The sequence below is a fragment of the Pelodiscus sinensis genome, chromosome 4 (assembly GCF_049634645.1).
Source record: "Pelodiscus sinensis isolate JC-2024 chromosome 4, ASM4963464v1, whole genome shotgun sequence".
NCBI classification, from domain to species: Eukaryota; Metazoa; Chordata; order Testudines; family Trionychidae; genus Pelodiscus; species Pelodiscus sinensis.
In genome coordinates this window covers 46878896-46899613 of record NC_134714.1, presented here as the reverse complement: position 1 = coordinate 46899613, position 20718 = coordinate 46878896, and the positions used below count along the sequence as shown (strand labels likewise).

The 20718-nt window shown below is 44.4% G+C and overlaps 1 protein-coding gene across 4 annotated transcripts in view; it reads right to left on the bottom strand.

The window, feature by feature from the left end:
- SLC25A21 (solute carrier family 25 member 21) overlaps positions 1-20718 on the bottom strand; it is a 382587-nt gene that overhangs the window by 95243 nt on the left and 266626 nt on the right. The window contains exon 1 of one of the 4 annotated variants that reach the window (XM_075926921.1): positions 980-1447. The exons of the other annotated variants lie outside the window; for them this stretch is intronic. Within the exon in view, the coding sequence (XP_075783036.1) occupies positions 980-987 (8 nt within the window). The 5' untranslated portion in view covers positions 988-1447. Of the gene's footprint in view, positions 1-979; positions 1448-20718 lie in introns of those variants that run through there. 4 annotated transcript variants of the gene reach the window in all.

The following is a 20718-nucleotide window of genomic DNA, read 5'->3' as shown; positions in this document are numbered from 1 at the left end:
GAAATCTGAATTAGAATTTTGTAACACATTCCACCACTGTGAAATAAAGCTACCATACAATTTATTTTTAGAGTCTGATACAGTTAAAATAATCATGAGGCTCTACTGGAAGTTAGATCGGGCTCTTGATAGTCACTTTTGAACATTTAACACAAGAGACAAACATAAAATGCAGCTATCAATGTTTTAATGAAGTCACCTTTCCTCTGCTCATATTTTGACACACAATGAAGAGCTTTCAGCAGCCAGCTGACAATGCTTGTAGCACATAAGCCTTAAGAAGAATAACAAGATTATGATTTATGACTGCAAACATTCCAGTTTTTAAAAGCTCTGGATAAAGGTGGTGAGCATAACTCACAGTGTTAATCTATTGAGTGCTTTAAATGGGTTTACGCACACTTCTCAATGCTGCCAGTACAGAAAAGGTGATGGAGCATACATTCCGCTCCCTCACCCCAGCCGAAACACCTCCCCCCCTTTTTTAAAGTGTGTATGAAGGATGGGGGAGATCATAAATGATGCCTTTTTCCAGTGGGAGCATTGGATACACTGTGCTTTTATTCACAGTTTGATTATACTTAGAAGTCTTTGGCTACATCCTACACAGTAAAGGATGTTTGTAGAGAAAGTTCTCAAAGCACCATGTGCAATCTTTCATATCTCATTTTTAAAACTGTAGAGCTGCAAAGATGGCCACCTGAGTGACTTGTCGCCTAGACAAGTTCCACATCAAGGACATTTCAAAAAGAGTTGGGAAGAATATAATTTCTTGTTTGATTTTTTAATTACTATCCAACATCCAAAACAACACAAATGTTAATACTTTCAGTTCAGAATAGCATTTTGTGAGGCAGTCTGCAGACTGCCATTGTAACTCATATAACATCAGCCCTGTGCATTAAACAACACCTGCTATGAGGAATCATCCAATTATTATAATCAAATACTGTGGGCAACCCAAAACAAACATTTTTACCTTTTCATTTATGTTCTTCACACATCATATACATTAGTGCTTTAGATGAGTACCAAAACTGCAGAGCTACTTCAACATAAAAATACAGCTTCTTATTCTGATTAGATGCAATCAGATTAAAATAATGTAACAAACTAGTACAGTTTTAGTTAAATGATATTAAAGAGAAATTTTCTCTTCCATTTCAATTGGTTTCAGCAGGATCCAAAAAAGTTTTCATATTTTAGCGAAACATTTTGCTTCTCGACGTTTCCTAAATGCTTTAACAAATCTTAGCATTTTTCTTCACTCTTGGAAACCAATTTCCAGTGATGTAATATCATTCTTTGGGCAATTATGAGGGCAAACCCACACCTCTTCTGAATGCATTTAGAAGGAAACGCAGGATCACTCCAAACTCCTACGAAAAGCAGCTCAGGCACATGTGGGATCTCCATCTGAAGTAACCTCTTTTATTAGTGAGAAAACTTGCTGCCAAGTTGGCAACGTAGACACTGCTGTTCTAGAGGTTTATGCTCATATGAGACCCAATGCATAACATTTTGTCTGAAAAGAGCCCCAGGGAAGGTTAATAGCTGAAAAAGCCTCAATGGCATTGCACGAAGTCCAACAGTAATAACAGCAAAGGAATGTTGTAAGTTGTTACATTACACTAGCTAAGAAATCAAGACAGAAAATAAAATCTTAGCACACACAAATGTGCAGGATTTATACTAATATTAGTATCATTTGCCTTGGTCATTTATAACTCAAAATTTAAATTTAAAAGTGATAGATTCCAGTTGTTTTAAAAAGAAATCTTTTAAAAATTCACTAGTAATTGAAATAAATTGTAGACTGGTATTTACATAGAAAAACTGTCCTAAGCCACGAAAGTTTTCCCTAAAGTTTTAAAATTTTCATCCTAACCACAAATCTATCTATATATTTTAGAAATGTGTGGGTGTCAGTCTGTCTGTCCATGAGACTGTTTGTTTAAAAAAAATCCTCCTAAACAGTAAGAGCTAGGACTACCAAATTTGGTACGCAGCTTCCTCTTATTCTAACTTAAAGAAAGGTCAGGGTTTAGTTGTGCCAGGAAAATGGGAAGTGCCGGGGTGGGACTGTTTTCCATAACAAGGAAAGGGATGGAGCTGATTGGAGGACAGCTATACTGCTGAGTGACCACTGCGGGCAGCTGCACCAGTAAGACAGTGGCCAGTTGGGGCCAGGGCTCATCACCTTACCAGCCATAGAAACAGGTAAGTGGCCCTTTGCCCCTAACTCCTCCCCCAGCCCTCAGCCACAGTGCCGCATTGTGGGCAGTTCCGCTGGCAACCAGTCCTGCTGCATAAAAATCCTCCGCCTGAGCTATTACTTGATTTTACACATGCATTTTCTGGAAATACACTAAACTGTAAGGGCCTGACAACACGTGACTTAGAAACTGACAAAAACCTCCTGCTGATTGCATTGTGAGGTGCGGGGGGAACAACTGTCTTCTAAGTCACTTCATTACTGTTGATTTGTAAACGATTCTCTGAAGCTTTGTAACTGCATTAATTTTTAAACTCTGCAACTCATTGTAATCTTTGTAAAACCTTGCAACGTTGTAACTGTCAGCAACATTGCTTTATAAGTTCAGAAACTTACTGAGTGTAAGCTGCAACTTTGTAATCTTTGTAACTCTCAGCCCCTTTGCTTGTAACTTGCTCTAAACTGCATTCTTCCCAGAGGGTATGTCTACACTACAGCGCTAATTCGAACTAAGCTAATTCGAACTAGCGCATTTAGAACTAAAAACTAGTTCGAATTAGCATTTTCCTAATTCGAACTAGCACGTCCACACTGATTGGACGCAGGGGCGCATTTAAGGGCAGCTGAAACCGGTTCCGGCAGGGCATCAGGTCAGTAGTTGCTTTGTGTGGCTGCTGTCTGAGGCTATCTGAGGCTCGTGCTTAAAGGGATCCCTCTGGACAGCCGGTTCTCAGTTTTTCCGCTTGCTTGCCTACCTCGCCGAGGGACAGCAAAGCGTTTTTCTCTGCGCCCATCTGTGTCGGTGCTTCCCTTTGGGGATGCCGCCGCAGGTGGCAACATGGAGCCAGAGCTCGCCCTGCACTTTCTGGTGCAGTTTATGGACTTGCTGCTGCAAGCCTGCCAGCAATGGCTGGAGGCTGCCTTGTTCCACCTGGTGCACGTCAGCCCCCTGCCTCTCCACCTGGCCACCCTGGGGCTCATGGAGCAGCTGCAGTGGCGCCCGGGTGCCTGCGTGCCCCGCCGCATCTGGCGTCTGGACACCAGCAGCGACTGGTGGGACCGCATCGTCCTGGAGCGCTGGGAAGACCAACAGTGGACCCAGAACTTCAGGATGAAGAGGGACACCTTCCTGTAGCTCTGCGAGTGGCTCGCCCCTGCTCTGCGCAGAAGGGACACTCGCATGAGGCTCGCCATCCCCCTCCAGAAGCGAGTGGCCATCACCCTCTGGAAGCTCTCGACGCTGGACAGCTACCGATCCATCGGGAACCAGTTCGGCGTGGGAAGATCCACCGTCGGAGCGGTGCTCATGCAGGTACGGCACTCGCCGGCCACTGGGCCGGGGACGAGGGGGGCTGCAAGGAGGGGATGGGCCGCCCCAGGGAAAATGGGGGGTCGGTGAGGGTGAGGAGGCAAAAGTGCCCCACACCGGAGGGGCCGGTCTCTCCTGGCAGTACTACACGCTGCCCGGGGGGTTTGCTCCTGGGAGTGGGGTGTGGGGCACTGCCAGGACACGAGCACTCCCAGCCACCCGGGCTCCCCACTGATTCGCGGTTTGCTGTGTCTCTCCACAGGTGGTCAAGGCTATCAACCGGGTGCTGCTCCACAGGGTGGCCCGCCTCGCCGACCCGGACGCCGTCATCCGGGGATTCGGCACCCTCGGCTTCCTCAACTGCGGGGGGGCCATTGACGGGATGCACATCCCCTTCCGTGCCCCCGAACACCAGGCCTCCCAATATGTGAACCACAAGGGGTACTTCTCCATCCTCCTGCAGGCTGTGTGTGACCACCAGGGACAGTTCACGGACATTGATGTGGGCTGGTCCGGCAAGGCACAAGACACTAGGGGTATGTCTACACTACCCTCCTAGTTCGAACTAGGAGGGTAATGTATGCATACCGCACTTGCTAATGAAGCCCGGGATTTGAATTTCCCGGGCTTCATTAGCATAAGCGGGGAGCCGCCATTTTAAAATCCCCGCTGCTTTGAACCCCGTGCAGCGCGGCTACCCGGGGCTTGAACTAGGTAGTTCGGACTAGGGTGCCTATTCCGAACTACCGGTACACCTCGTTTCACGAGGAGTAACGGTAGTTCGGAATAGGAACCTAGTCCGAACTACCTAGTTCGAGCCCCGTGTAGCCGCGCTGCACGGGGTTCGAACCAGCGGGGATTTAAAAATGGCGGCTCCCCGCTTATGCTAATGAAGCCCGGGAAATTCAAATCCCGGGCTTCATTAGCAAGTGCGGTATGCATACATTACCCCGCTAGTTCGAACTAGCGGGGTAGTGTAGACATACCCTAGGGTGTACCGGAACTCCTCCGTGTGCCAGAGACTGCACACCGGGACCTTCTTCCCCGACCGCCACATCAGGGTCGGGGACGTGGACATGCCCGTCTGCCTGGTGGGGGATGCGGCCTACCCCCTACAGCCCTGGCTCATGAAGCCCTACACGGGGCATGGAGGCCTTCTGCCAGGCCTTCAATGCGAGGCTGACCAGGGCCTGCATCATCATTGAGGGGGCCTTCAGGCGACTGAAAGCCCAATTTAGGTGCCTCCTAACCCGCCTCGACTTCGCCGAGCACAACATCCCTCCCATGGTGGTAGCATGTTCTGTGCTGCACAATTTGTGCGAGAGGTAGGGGGAGGCTTTCCTGCCAGCCTAGATGGCTGAGGCTGACCGCATGGCTGGCCAGTACGCTCAGCCCCACACCGCCGCCATCCGGGAAGCCCAGCGGGGGGCCGTCCGGATCCGGGAAGCCCTGCGGGAGAGCTTCCAGGTGGAGGAGGAGGACTGAACTCTCCCTGCATGCCCCACTGGGGCCTTCTTCCACCCTCCCCGCTTCCCCTTTCCCCTCCCTAACCTCCCTTCCTAATGTCAAATAAAGACACCTGTTTTGGCAAAAAAACCTCTCTTTATTTTACATAACTGGGGTGGGGGAGGGAGGAGTGAGGGTGGGAGAGGGGAGGGGGAAACCTGGGAGGAGGGAGCTGGAAGGGGGTGGAAGGGGAGGAAGGGAAGGGAAAGCTCAGGCTTGGGGGTCCGGCTGGCTCTCCCGTCTCGCAACACAGCAGGTGCGGGGACCTCGGAGGGGAGCGGGTGTGGAGAGTGGGGCAGGAAGGACGGGGGGTGCGGAGGAAGCCGGAGAGGGAGCTGGGGCAGCAGAGGGAGCAGGGGCAGCAAGGGTGGGAGGAGGAGCGAGAGCTGCGGCAGCCGCAGGAGCTGGAGCAGGAGGAGGCAGGAACCGGTCCACCAGGGTCTGGAGGTGGCCTCTGAGGCCACGGCCCTGCTCCTCCAGTGCATCCACACTCCGCTGGTGCAGCCGAAGGTCCTCCCGGACCCAGTGCTCCTGGTTGCGGAGCAGCTGCTCCATGAACCGGAGGTGCCGCCGCTGGTAGTCCTCCTGGTTTCTGGCACGACGGCTGGCCCGGGCGCGGGTGGCTGTTGCAGGCGGGGTGGTGTGCCCTGCAGTCCCAGGTGCTGCGGCTGTGGTGAAACAAGAGCAGCGGTCAGTTCTCCCTGGGGACAAGGTGGGTGAAACCCAGCCCCCCTCTGCAAGGCCAAGGCCCCTGCATGACACCCAGCTGCTGCTCCATGGTGGGCAAGGCCCAGGCGCACGGTCCCTGGGCTCCCTTTCCCCCCCACCCCCTCGTACATATAAGGGGAGCATGATGGTACTCACAGGTGGAGGCCTCCCCGGCCTCGGACGACACAGGAGATGTTGTCTGTGGGGTTCCTCAGGGGTCCTGGGTCCTGGGCAGGCTCCTGGCAGGCTCCTGGCTCGCGGCATCTTCCGGCTCCTCCTCCTCGGTGTCCAGGACCGGTCCCTCTGCCCCGGGGTCGATGACCACCCGGGGGGCATGGACGGCGTGAGCCCCCAGGATGCGGTCCAGGGCCTGAAAGTGGGGGCAGGCCTCTGGGTTGGCCCCTGGCAGGCAGGCCCGGGAGTAGGACTGCCGCAGGTCCTTTATTTTGCAGCAGACCTGCTCCCGGGTCCGCTGGTGGCCTCTGGCGGCCAGGCTGTCAGCCATGCGGCCGTAGACAGCCGCGTTCCTGTGGCTAGTGCGGAGATCGTGGACATTGGAGGCTTCCCCCCAAACCTCGATGAGGTCCACGATCTCCGCACTAGACCAAGCGGGCACCCGCCTCTTGCAGCCCCGGGCAGGCTCCTGGGAGCCGCCAGGCTCATCCCGGGAAGAGAGGGAGGGCTGGGTGGCATCGGGTGGCTGGCTCATGGCGTGGCAGGTGCAGGGTCTGCTGGCTGGGTGCTGGCAGCCTTGCAACTGGCACAAACTGTTTAGCCAGCCCGTGGCCCTTTAAGGGTTCCGGGGCCGGGAGCGGGGCAGACAAGTTTCCCTGGTGTTGGCCAGAGTGGCCACCAGGGCAAGCTGGGAAGGGTTAACCTCCCACTAGTTCGAATTAAGTGGCTACACAGCCCTTAATTCGAACTAGATAATTCGAACTAGGCGTTAGTCCTCATAGAATGAGGTTTACCTAGTTCGAATTAAGCGCTCCGCTAGTTTGAATTAAGTTCGAACTAACGGAGCGCTAGTGTAGCGCCTATCAAAGTTCATTCGAACTAACGTCTGTTAGTTCGAATTAACTTTGTAGTGTAGACATACCCTGAGGGTATGTCTACACTACCCCGCTAGTTCGAACTAGCGGCGTAATGTAGGCATGCCGCACTTGCAAATGAAGCCTGGGATTTGAATTTCCCAGGCTTCATTTGCATAAACTGGGCGCCGCCATTTTTAAATCCCTGCTCGTTCGAACTCCGTGCCGCGCGGCTATACGCGGCACGAACTAGGTAGTTCGGACTAGGCTTCCTAGTCCGAACTACCGTTACTCCTCATTCCACGAGGAGTGGTTTTTGCCCTTAAAGGGCTAGTGTGGGCACGTACCCTGTCACACCCACCCTCATGAGTAGAGGCCAGGAGGGATCTGGGAACCTTCTACAAGTACAGTCCAAGGGACTGGAAACTGCAGACCATTCGTGGCCCTTGCCTCTCTGTGAATACAAACTGGTGGTGCTGGGAAATGCGGCCCTGTTCCTACCCCCGTGAATACAGGATGGGGGAGGGAGGTAGAAACTGCAGCTCAGCCCCAACTGCTGCTCCCCCACCCTACTTCCTGTGCACACCTCTGCCTTGAACCCCCCCCACCTTCCACCCCCTGCCCTGCCCCCCCCCCCCCCCGCACCCTGAGTCCCATGTCCTGAGTCCCACACTCCCTGTCCTGAGTTCTGAATCTCCTTAGGCCCGGCCTTAGGGCAAGGCAAAGTAGTTGCTTTCCGTTCCACGCCTTCAGGGTCTTGTGCTGCCCAACAACCACTGGCCAGCTATTTATTATGGGCTGGCCTTACCATGAGGCGAACTGAGGTGGCCGCCTCAGGTGCCAGACTGTGTGTGTGTGTGGGGGGGGGGGGGGGGGAAGGGCACCACTAGGACCCAGAGTGGAGAAAACTGTGTCTGCTGCTGGTGCATATGTATTCTCTCTGCTCTAGTTGCACTAAGATGGTGGAGTGCTGTGCTGGAGGAAGGGGGGCACAAGAGACTTAACAGGCAGGCAGGAGAAAAGGTGGCATGGGGGCGTCATTTGAGCTCTCCGCCTCAGGTGACAAAATGTTGTGGGCCACCCCTGCACTTGTTGCCATGGCTGCGAGCCACCTGGCTCCATGGAGCAGCCAACCACAGTGTGCTGCCTTGGGCCCCGCAAACTCTTTGACTGAGTCTGTACCTTCTAGCTCCCTGCCCTGACTACTGTACCTCCTGTCCCCTACTCTGAGCCCCTCAAGGGCCTGGGAAAGGCTGGGTAAATCCTCTAATTTAGAATAAAGGCAATTGCTGCTAAAATACTCTTGGAAAAACTTAGGCCCCTCTCCTTCAAAACAGTGATTCTCAAACTTTTTGGCCCATGGCTCACCTGGCTCAATGCAAACCTTTCCATGGACCACCAGTTGCTAATGGAAACTTGCCATTAATTACATAATTATGCAGGGAGTGGCAGGGAGCTCCTTGGGAATGAGGCCATAGCACACTGGCTGCTGGCCCCACCCCTGGGGACTAGAGAATAGTTGAGTAATTGATAAGAATTCACGATGTTAATCGACTACTCAATCAACCAATATTTAACATCCATAATCCCATAGTTCTTAATACTTAATATTTCTGCTCATAAAAATAGACAGAATAAGCGCTTTAATAAAATAATTGTTAATCAATTTGTATCAGTTAATGGGGTAAAAGGATAAAGTCTTACAAAAATGGCAAATAATATTTATTAAATGTATTTCAATTTATTTTTTAAAGGGAGATAAAATCTTAATATTAAGAGAGTCCATTTGTAACACTGACACAAATGACATATTCCTTCCTTTAGGGTTTTTGGATCCATTCCTTCCCTAGTAAATCTTTTTAAGAGCTTTAACAGCAATCTTAAAATACATGCCAATTATGTACTCTAATCTACATCTCTGAACTGTGTTCTTTGATTTGGAATTGCTTGCCTCAATAAAATAAGGTGTAATTTTTAATGTACTAGCTAACCCATCACCAGTACTTGTTATAAGAAGCTAGAGGAAGAGCTGACAGGATGTTTATTTGTTTTTCTGGGGCGGAGGGGGAAGAGAGGCAGCCACAGCAGCACCCTGAAGTAGCACTAATAATAATAAAGAAGGCTGAAAGCATTCACTTCAAAAACAGCCTGGCCTGGTTGAAATTACTGCCTAGAGGATTGAGCACAACCTGGAGACACACAATGATTTTTTTTCCTGCTACAAATTTAGTCCTCTCTGAAAATGGTACTAACCAAATGCTCACATTCTAATGAATTTCTTGCATTTTTTTAAAGCCGGATGATTCTGCCTTATACATTGTTGGTCCTGTTAGAGTTACCAAAGCTAACCCCCTGGACTAAGTAAAAAGGAGCACACATTTCTGGTCTGGTTAAGATTCTGATGTCTAAAAAGCAAAATCTTCAACTAAATGTTTTTCAGAGATAGAACAAAACAAGGCTAACAAGATAAGGCCACTGTCCTCTTCAAGGTCTCCATATGGGAACCTGATTCTGCCCACGCAGAGCCCTCTAAAGCACCAGTGCATTAACAAAATTGCCACACAACAAAAATCAATAGACCATGGGTACTGCAACAAGCTGCAAGTTTATAGAACATATCACTAGAAAAAGATTCAAACATCTGATCTTTTTTCTTAGCTGTAACCTCTTCTCTGGCTTTATTGATTCTACAGTCTCTTCAAAATGCTGCAGCAGCAATATTACTTAAAATCTCCTCTCCCCTTGCAATTTCCACTAAAGTTTCCTGATGTTTTAAGAGAAAACAGGAGCCACTGTTCTCAATTCACCCCAGATTATATAAACAGAGGGATTCCTAAATTAGTGGAGGACAAGAGCCTGAAAAGGGAGAGGAAAGGATGGGGACAGGAAGGGTTGTGGCCTCAGGTGGAAACCATGTAAAAATGGCTATTTTAAATATATATATATATATATATTTAGATTTTTGCTGTTTATTCAAAACCTAAACTCACAGGCTACGTCTACATTGTGCAAAACCTTTCCACCTGTCTACACTGGCCACGATTACTTGCGCAAGAACACTGATATTCTAATTTATAAAATCAGTGCTTCTTGCACAAATACTCTGACGCTCCCACTCAGGGATAAGCCCTCTTGCGCAACTGTTCTTGCGCAAGAGACCAGTGTAGACAGGCAACATCAATTTCTTGCGCAAGAAAGCCTGATGTTTAAAATGGCCATCGGAGCTTTCTTGCGCAAGTAATCGTGGCCAGTGTAGACAGGTGGAAAGGTTTTGCACAATGTAGACGTAGCCTGTGAGTTTAGGTTTTGAATAAACAGCAAAAATCTAAATATATATATATATAAAAAGCACATCTTTTGCGCAAAGGCACATGCCAGTATAGACGCTCTCTTACTCAAATACTCTAACACAAAAACTCTTGCGGTGGTTAAATTCAAATCCCGGGCTTCATTTGCAACTCCAGTTGCGTACATTAACCACCCTAGTTCGAACTAGGGTGGTAGTGTAGACATACCCCCTGATACTTCCCAGTGACCCCAGGACTGTAAAAGTCCTTCAGACAGTCTTATCCTGCATACAGTAGAATCCGTAAGATGCTGGGAAAAAGAGAGGCTGAGATGTTACTTGACTGAGAAAAAGAGCTACTTCTTATTCTCTCCCTCCCATAGCTGTCAATACAACTAACTCCCACCAAGATAATCTTCTGGATTCCTGACACCACAGGTGTCTGAGGTATTTTTGCTTTTAAAGTCTGTTCACCCAGCCCTTACCAACTCTCCTTCATCTGATGCTACATTTTATGTAAGGCTTTCTCATAGGTTCATGGACTTTAAATCAAGAAAGGACCATCATGATCATCTAGTCTGACCTTCTTGCACATTTCAGGCCACAGAAACTCACCCACCTCCTCCTGTAATAGATTATAACCTCAGACTTTGTTACTGAAGTCCTCAAATTGTGATGTAAAGACTTCAAGTTGTAGAGAAGACATTATGTACACCAGTTGAAACTTGCAAGTGTCCCAGGCCATGCCCTGTGCTGCAAAGGAAGGCAACCCTTCCCACCACACCTCTCTGTCAATTTGCTCCTGGAGAAAATTCCTTCCTGAGCATGTAGGCAAGACCTACCAGACAGACCTGGAAAAAGAATTATTTGTAGAAACTCACCCCCATTCCATCTAGTGTCCAATGTTCCCCCTAATCTTTGTGTGTGGAGTAATATGGTATGTGGACCAATGCATGTGCAAATGTGCCCACCTGTGGAAACATAAAGCCTAGCGGGGGCCCTCAGCTAATCAACTGGGCAGCACTTGAATCTCTCCTGAGCTGCACAAGTACACAACTCACAGGGAACATTGCTTGTGTCCCATCTCTGTCTGTTGCAGATATTTGCCACAAGCTTTTCAACTCATCTTAAAATTACTACAATTTCCTTATAGTCAAAAGAAGTAAATCAGTATTTGATATCTGCAGTGAAATATACTGTCAGCAACCAAACCTCATCCGCATAGCACAGACTCATGGGGTGAATCCTGGCTCCATTAAACTCAATAGAAGTTTTGCCCATTGTTTTCAATGGGGCCAGGATTTCACCCATGAATTCCTGAGATTCTTGATGCTCAATACTCAGTTGACAAGACATCAGTTGTCTTGTTGATGGGATCATATATGCTCTCTGTCTCTCAAAAAAAATCTGCATTTGGACCATATTCATGATCTTTATAAATAAGTGAAAAACTTCTGTCTCTTCTTTGACTTTTTTACCCTTGTTACGTCTAGCTGAGATGACAGCTGCATAGTGCAGTTTTAAGATGTGAATCAAATCCTTGATATTTCTGTCCATGACTGCAAAGTATGAAGTAGTGAAAGCATTTATATGCATAATGTAAATATATAACTTTGGGTACTCACTCAATTTATATGATATTACTGATAGTTGAAAAATTGTTTGGCAGAGTAACAAAAGCAAATTAAATCTTCTGTGCAATGTCAACTCTAAAAAAGCTATTTAACATTTATAGCTTTCTGAACTGCAAAGTCAACAACTAAAGCTTATGCTTTAATTAATTTCCTGTGATTCCAGACATACCTAATTGCAGTTGCTCCTATAAGCATAACTAGATTTGAAAATTGATAGTGTAAAGCTACATTTTTAGCAGTTTAGATGCTTTTATTAAAATATAACTGGATCACAATTTAAACAGCTATCAAATTTAACTTAAACATTTACCCTGGTGTAATTTGTTAGTGCTGTATATGGATTCAGACAAGCCCACCGACAGGAGGAGAGGGGACAAAGGGGCAACTGCCCTGGGACATAGTGATTCAAAGGAGCTTGGGGCTCTGGTTGCCACTACTGATGCTGTGGCAGCAGCAGCGCCCAGAGCACTGAGCCTTTTAAATTGCCACCAGAGCACCACATAGTGCTCTCTGGGCAGCTGTTAGGGTTGTCTAGGAACAAGAAGAAATGGTTTCAAGTTGCAGTGGGGGAGGTCTAGTTTGGTTATTAGGAAAAATGATTTCACCAAGGCTATGTCTTCACTGTGGAGCTATTTTGGGATACCAAAAGTATGCAAATAGCTATTCCTTGTCTTTTGAGTAAGCCTGTTATTTTGAAATATAATAAACATGCTATTCTGACTTCCCTGTAAACCTTGTTCCACAAGGATTAAGGGATGTTTTGTAATAGCACTCTATTTCAAAAGTCGGTGCTGTGTAGACAGCATCAAATTTTAAAATAAGCCATTTCAAAATTAACTTGAAATACGCTACTCAATTTGCGTAGCTCAAATTGCGTAGCTTATTTTGAGATAAGGGTGCAGTGTAGATACACCCTAAGAGGGTGGAGAAACACTGGAATGGTTGTCTAGAGAGGTAGTAGAATCTACATCCTTAGAGGTTTTTAAGATTCAGCTTGACAAAGCTCTGGCTAGGATGATTTAGTTGGGGTTGGTTCTGCTTCAAGAAATGTGTTGGAGTAAATGACTCCTTGTGACGTAGTGGGGGTACCTGGCTGGTTTCTATGCTGCTGGCTCTGGGGTAACCCCCACTGGCTGCCGTGGGTACCACGACCCAGCAAAACAGGATGAGTCACTATGCAAACCAGTATGGCCAGACACCCCCCATGGAGAGGAACAAAGGAAGGTGCAATGCTGCCCTGGCTGGGGGGCAGGGCTGGAAGAGAGTGAGTTTAGTTGCTGGCTGGAAGCATGGAGGAGACAGCCTAGGGAAAGGGGCTGGAGTTTAGGGGCCCAGTCTCTCCCATCTCAAGGGGGCCTGAGGCAGCCTAGCCCAGCTCTGTGACCAGACTACATCTGTGCTGTGCTGTAACCTGGAGAGGCAATAAACTTCCTCTATTCCACCGGCTGGTGCAGTCTGTTTGTGCCATTTCGGGGTGCAGGAGACGGAGGACCCCCAACGCGCCGTCACACTCCTGAAGTCTCTTCCAACACTAACTTTCTATGATTCTATGCTGTATACAGCATTACTGAGTGCCTAAATTTCATGTGAAATGCAATCTTATAAAATAGACCATGATAAGGTGATTTATTCAACTATTTGGCACAAGTTCTTCAGGTTGTTTATACTGCTTATGGGATAATAACTAAATTGGGAGTATAATTCTTCAGTTTATTTTAACAGTAAATCCTTCAATTCACACAAGCTGTTGAACAAATGAACATTACATTTCAGAACAAAACCCTAATTATTTTAAGCTATAGATATAAATTACAGAAATATATGGGGTTATATTTTAAGTATTATAGTACGGCAATGATGATATTTTAAGTATAAGGCAATAAAGAAACCTAGCAGAAAGTAACTTTATAGAAACAGGCAAGGGGCAGAATTTTGTATTGAATCATATTGCATATTAGATCTAGGTTTATTTTTGACTCTCTACAGAGCTGTTATTTAAAGTTTTCTCTACTGTAAATTACTTGCTTTACAAATGATAAATCATAAGTACAAATAGATAAATACTGCAAAAAAGTGTATTTCAACATTTATTTGAATAAAAATTACATTCACTGTGATGGGATTCATTATTCCTCTTATTTACTTTGTGACATTTGGAGGAGTAAATATTTGTGGAAAGGCAAAATTGTTCAGTTACGTATATAAATATGTAACTGTACAAGTATTCACAATAGACATACTTGTATAAATGTCTTGAAATTATCTACTTTGAAAGATGAATGCTATGCAAATTATGTGACCAATCACAGAGCATGAATAATTCACCCAGTTCCAGTCATGAAAATGAGTTTATATGTAATTTTTTATGTTAAACAGGTTGATCCCTTTTCATTGTGACCTTTTTGCACTATTGTATTTCTTGGAGCTCTTGTCACACATCAATTGCTCAGTAGCTTGAGTAGTATTGCATGGTGGCTATCACCAATTGATGTGCATTTTTGTTTGTTTTTCTGGGTAGGGAGGAGGACTGGCTGTGAAGATATGGGACCAATGGGATGAAGGAAGAGGAACAGTCATATTCCTGGGTAATGGGCATTGTAAAGGTAAGGAGAATTACAAATAGCTTAAAAGGGAGGCCTGCCCCATATGGTGTTGGGGGTTGAGGGGAGGATAGAAGAGTTTAGGCTGAAGATGCTTTGGGGCTTGTTTCCCTTTGCTTTTAACAGACAGCTAAGATTGGTAGCAACTGTATTACATGACAAAAAATGTAAGTCACAATCCCCAAGCCTCAGTTCAGTTCTTCTCATATTCAATAAAAAGTGGACAGTGATAGGTGGCATAAATCTGACAAAATTTTAGATGGTAAAAATGGAGGCAGGGAAAGGAAGATTGCCTCAGACCCAGCAGGAGTAGAAGAATTCTTCCTGGAAAACAGAAAGGAGGATCTAATTAAAGCCCAGGACTAGGACTCAAGAGGTTCTATTCCTGACTCCGCCATGGACTTCCTGTGTAGCCTTAGGCAAGCCAATCAATGTGTCTTGATTTCCCTATTCGCAAAGCACACAGAAAGCTTACTTTCCACACAGGAGAGTGCTATGGCCTGATAAGTACTCAGAGACCCATATGGAAGGTATTAGAGACATGTAAAGTATAAATGCAAGCAATACAAGAAAGCATTTGTCATTATTATAGTCTGTTGTTGGGACGTGAGTAAAATGCACAGTGGTCAGTCCCAACACAGGAAACAAGTCAAGAGGCCAAGGAAGGATGTTGCAGAAGAACTTTAGTAAGGTGTTTGATATGATCTCGCATGATATTCTTATCAATAAACTAGGGAAATACAATTTAGATGGGGCTACTATAAGGTGGGTGCATAACTGTCTGGATAACCATTCTCAGAGAGTAGTTATTAATGGTTCACAATCCTGCTGGAAAGGCATAACAAGTGGGGTTCCGCAGGTGTCTGTTTTGGGACCGTCTCTGTTCAATATCTTCATCAACGATTAGATATTGGTATAGAAAGTATGCTTATTAACTTTGCAGATTATACCAAGCTGGGAGGGATTGCGACTAATCTGGAGGACAGGGTCATAATTCAAAATGACCTGGACAAATTGGAGAAACAGTCTAAGTTAAATAGGATGAAGTTTAATAAAGACAAATGCAAAGTGCTCCACGTAGGAAGGAACAATTAGTTTCACACATACAGAATGGGAAGTGACGGTCTGGGAAGGAGTACGGCAGAAAGGGATCTAGGGGTTATAGTGGACCACAAGTTAAATATGAGTCAGCAGTGTGATGCTGTTGCAAAGAAAGCAAACATGATTTTGGGATGTATTAACAGATGTATTGTGAGCAAGACACGAGAAGTCATTCTTCCGCTCTACTCTGCACTGGTTAGGCCTCAATTGGAGTATTCTGTTCAGTTCTGGGCACTGCATTTCAAGAAAGATGTGGAAAAATTGGAGAGGGTCCAGAGAAGAGCAACAAGAATGATTAAAGGACTAGAGAACATGACCTATGAGGGAAGACTGAAGGAATTGGGTTTGTTTAGTTTAAAAAAAGAGAAGATTGAGGGGGAACATGATAGCAGTTTTCAGATATCTAAAAGGGTGTCATAAGGAGGAGGGAGAAAACTTGTTCATCTTGGCCTCTGAGGATAGAACAAGAAGCAATGGGCTTAAACTGCAGCAAGGGAGGTTTAGGTTGGACATTAGGAAAAAGTTCCTAACTGTCACGGTGGTCAAACACTGGAATAAATTGCCCAGGGAGGTTGTGGAATCCCCATCTCTGGAGATATTTAAGAGTAGGTTAGATAAATGTTTATCAGGGATGGTCTAGACAGTATTTGGTCCTGCCATGAGGGCAGGGGACTGGATTCGATGACCTCTGAAGGTCCCTTCCAGTCCTAGTATTCTATGATTCTATGATAAGAAGAAGACCCAGATCCTGTAAAGTAGCACAAATTTAACAATATCTCAGGATAAAACCAAGCACAATTAGGTCTCCTCCAAAGTCATAAAATAAGGTTTAGAACTTGTATTCTATTTCTAGAGCAGGCTGTACCAACCTCTTTTACTTTTAAATTATAGGAGAACTGTGAAATCAATGCCCAACAGTCATTTGGCATTGTGTTCATCAATTAAGGAGGCAGTTTACTGTGTGGTTGTATACTGCATAGGAATTTTTAGCTTTCTGACTTAATGGGAGTGCTCTATCAGTAAACTACTCACGAGGCGGACAGGTGAACTAATTCAAAGGCAACAGGAGAACAAGGCCAAACATTTCCCTGTCCTACATCTACATTTCATGGTTATGCAGATCACCTCCAACCCATAATTCAGTTATCCCCCAAAACCCATGTCTCATTCCAGTCCCAATCCATTGCTGTTCTTTCTCCACACATTTATGTGATAGCCTCACTGGTCGGACTGCACTGAATTTAGTGCTCTCCAGCTGTTTGCACCTTACCTCTGATAGAAAGTCTCATAAGTTGTTAGGGTAGACTAGGAGTAAGGCAGGGAGAGAAACAGATCACCCAATGAATGAGAAAACAAGAGGGGGAGACATTTCTACAACTGAATGAACAACTTTTTTAAAACACAAACTACTAGCCCTCCAAACTTTTTGTAATTTGCCCTTTACTAGTGAGGAATACAAAGCAAATAAAACAAATAGTGATTTTTCTTTGCATTGTCTGAAATATGTCAATGCAAGAAAAAAATGCAGGTGACACCAGACAAACTCATACCTGACATGGGAGAAAAATGCACGTGTGCTTAACACCCTGAAAGAAATATTCAAGGACACCTTATTGATTGGTAAAGACTATTACAAAGATTGAGTACAGCTTAAGTTATTAGAGCGTCTGGTGTCTGGCTCTAACTTGTGCATACAATTTAAAAAATATATTTTGTCTAGGAGAAATTCATCCTTTTGCAGAGAAGCAGAAAGGCCTTTATAACACCAAACCCCTCTCATGAAGTTTTAAGTCGTTTAGTGGTACTTTGAGCTGGCTCTCTGCATAGGGGTTAATTTTACCCTTTGTAATTAGTTACAGTAATCTTATTCAGGATGGTTTCTCATCCTTTTCATGATACTCATTCCTTTACAAAATTATCTTTATTCTTTATGTCCCAGCTGAGAAGTCTACCTATCAGTTAAAAAAATCCACATGGAAGAAAGAAACCACCACTAACATTTCTTGTCCAAATTATGATAAATCAGATTAATTACTCTTACTTTGCTTTTTTCCCTTCCCAATTGAAGGGTCTTGAGGAAACACCTGTTACAAACACATCTTCTAACAACCTGAGATAGCTGAAGAGCAGAATCCATTATGAAGTTTTCTTGGCAAACATCATGGGAAATTAATTTTCTGTATTTAGGGCTCCAGTAACACATGGTTATCGGCACTAAAAATACCTCAGATACAGAGACAAATTTACAAATACAAACCTTCTCCTAGATGTAACCTTCTCATAACCCTGATTCATTAAACACAAAACAGCACCAATAAGAGATCACCAAGAGCCAAAAAAGTGCAGCGATCTATTGTTAGGAGTAAAGCTCTGAGGAATCAGTAATTTTTTTTCTATATACACTATTGTGGCTTCTTTATGTTACACAATCCAAAACAAAACATACAGCAGATAAAAAGGTAAAACTTGCTGTTTTACAAGCACATTTTTAATTTTGAGCCATAAAATGAGAACATTGCTCAGTACTTAGCGTTGGTTATACAGCAAAAAAGTTACCATACTACAGTTCTGAACTTGCATGCATTTAAGTCGAAGCAAATGAACCTACTGACTTTGATGAAGAACAGAACTACTGCTCTTTTCTAAGTTTAATATTACACACAAACAAAAGCCAACCTCTTCTGTTAATTTCCTTCTTTGCAAAGACAAACATTTAAAGTAATGAACAGAGCTGGTGTCAGCACTATGAAAATGAAGGGTAGAGATCGAGCATTTGATAAATTAATTTGCAGTCTTGGGGTCCTCTTTGGCCTTTTGTTGCTCCTGGTTTCCCTGATATCAGCAAGGGCTTCTGCAGCCAAATCTGTCTAAGAAACATCAGCCATTACTTTCATGTATAAACTTGAAAACTAGCCACAACTTGATTACTCTTTATAAACTATTATAATGTTCTTACTTGTGGCTACTCCTACAGCGCGCTCAGATGCTCTAGCCAATGGAGACAGGGTTGGATTTAGGGTCAGACAGCCCAGGTGACTGTCCGGGGTGCTGGGCTTGGAGGGTGCTGAACTCACAGATTTACAGGTCCCACCATGCATGGTCACAAAATCTGTCTGGAATTCTATACTGGCGTCCAGTATGCTTCAGGATGCAATTTAAGATGCTGGGGATGATCTTTAATGTCTTGAATGATCTGAGACATGGCTACTTCAGACACTGCAGGCAGAGGTTTGGGTTCTAGTTCACAAATGGGTGAAGCTCTGTGTCCTGCAGCGTTCAGGAGGTCAGACTAGATGATCAGGATGGTTCCTTCAAGCCTTAAAGTTTCTGCATCAATGAATCATGGCAGGTAAGATAATTTGGGAAGGACCTGTTGTAAGACCATATTGGTTGTGGGATATGAGAGAAACAAGGTGACTAACATAATTTCATTGGACCAACTTCTGTTGGCCAAAGACAAACTTTCAAGTGCCACAGTGTTTAGGTCTATTATTAACCTAAAGATCATGTTGAGAATTTTGGTTGCCTTGTGAAACAAGCAATCAAGCAACAAACAAACAAATATCAAAGCTATTGTCAATTATTTTGAAAAGCCTGCTGCCAACAAAGGCTGGGCTACTTTTAGCTATCTAAAATAAAACATGCATTTGATGAAGCACTTGAATACTGAGAAGTTATTCTAGAATTCATACTATTAATTATTTGTTAGTACGCTGAAGCCAAAGATTCACTATGAAATTATCTATAATATTAGATCGTTCAAAATATTAATATAAATTATCTATCTCTAGTAAATCTTAATTAAGTGTTATACCCAACAAAGAAACGTTTCAGGATTTTTTTAATGCTAGTAAAAGGGATCATGTATTTTTGAATCTTTTTCTTCATGAGGTTTCGATTTCCCTTCTGGTAATGACATAGCACCTTTCCATCTGACCCGGAGGACACGGAAATGGCTGCTACTCTATGGTTTTCTGGCAAGAGATTTTTTAAACTGCTGTTGAATGAGAAATTAAGATCCCCTTTTCAGTTTTCATTAGCATTCTGAGTTCTTTTGTGAGTTCAACCCCACTCCCCCTGGTGCATTATTATATTTTTTCATATTGTAATAAATTGGCAAAGAAAAAGTTGCACACCACAACAAAGCACACATTAAATTCACTCCCTACTGCCAATGTGGTTTAGTCACCTGAAGATTTTATTTTGCCTGCAAGAGAAGGGAAATAAATCAAGACATTTTAAAATATGAAGACCCCAATGCATTTTAAGTGGAAAATTGCCAATAGCAAGCTGTAGTAAGGAAGGGACTGTAAATAATGGTAGTTTGAGTATTCATCCCACTTTCAACAGCTGTACTGAAAAACGTATTTCAAAAGAGGGGGCAGCTACATTAAAGTGCTGAGGTGGAGATTTTCAAAGTAGCAGAGGGGATTTAGCCACACATTGAAATGTGTAGCTAAATCCCAAGCACAGCTTTGCAAATCTTAACCTGTGTGTCTATTGTTAGCAAGAGACAAACCATTTTAAGTGATACAATATTTTACATAGCTCGTTTGCTACCTAAAGTAATCATTTTTATATGATGCTATTCGCTCACTCCATAGAAAATTACCTGTTTTTCATTATTAGCTGTAGATAATTGAACACCGAAAGCACAAAATAACATTACAACTCAAATGAATCCCTGGAAATACACCATTAAAGCCTGAAACTCTATTCTTATCCACTCGGCTGTGCCCCAATATTACAGTTTATATGGTATTCATTATCAGTTTGTGCTCTTACAATTTGTACTATATAGTAAGGCATAACAAGACAAGTTAAGGGCGAAGTTTCAGGTGAAAATCTATTACTTTCTTTACTTTGATGAATATAAGACAAATGACTAACAATGTCCAAGGAGTTTTAATGGTTCTCTTTTATATAATTCTACTCCATCTTAAAAAAACTCTAAAGGAATTTTACTAGAGCTGAAATAATAGATCGTCTGCCCCGTTTAGAATAAATATATGTGTAACCACATTTTATGCGAATTTTTGATGCAACAGATTCCATTTTCTCCTACAACATTATTAAACAAACCTCAGATATCATACCTAGAAATCTTACATTAACCCACGGCATGAAGGCATTACAATGCTAACCTAGATGTATACTAATAAATACAAATGGGAAGAGATACTGTGCAAGAGCAGTGGTCAGCTACTTTTAGACTTCAGTAGCTCTGTTTGTACTGAGCTTCTTCAAACTCCCCCTTCTCTGTCCTCCCCTACTCCCCAAAATGCTCAAGATAATCCAGTCCAGGTTGCACACTAATGGCCAGAAAATTTC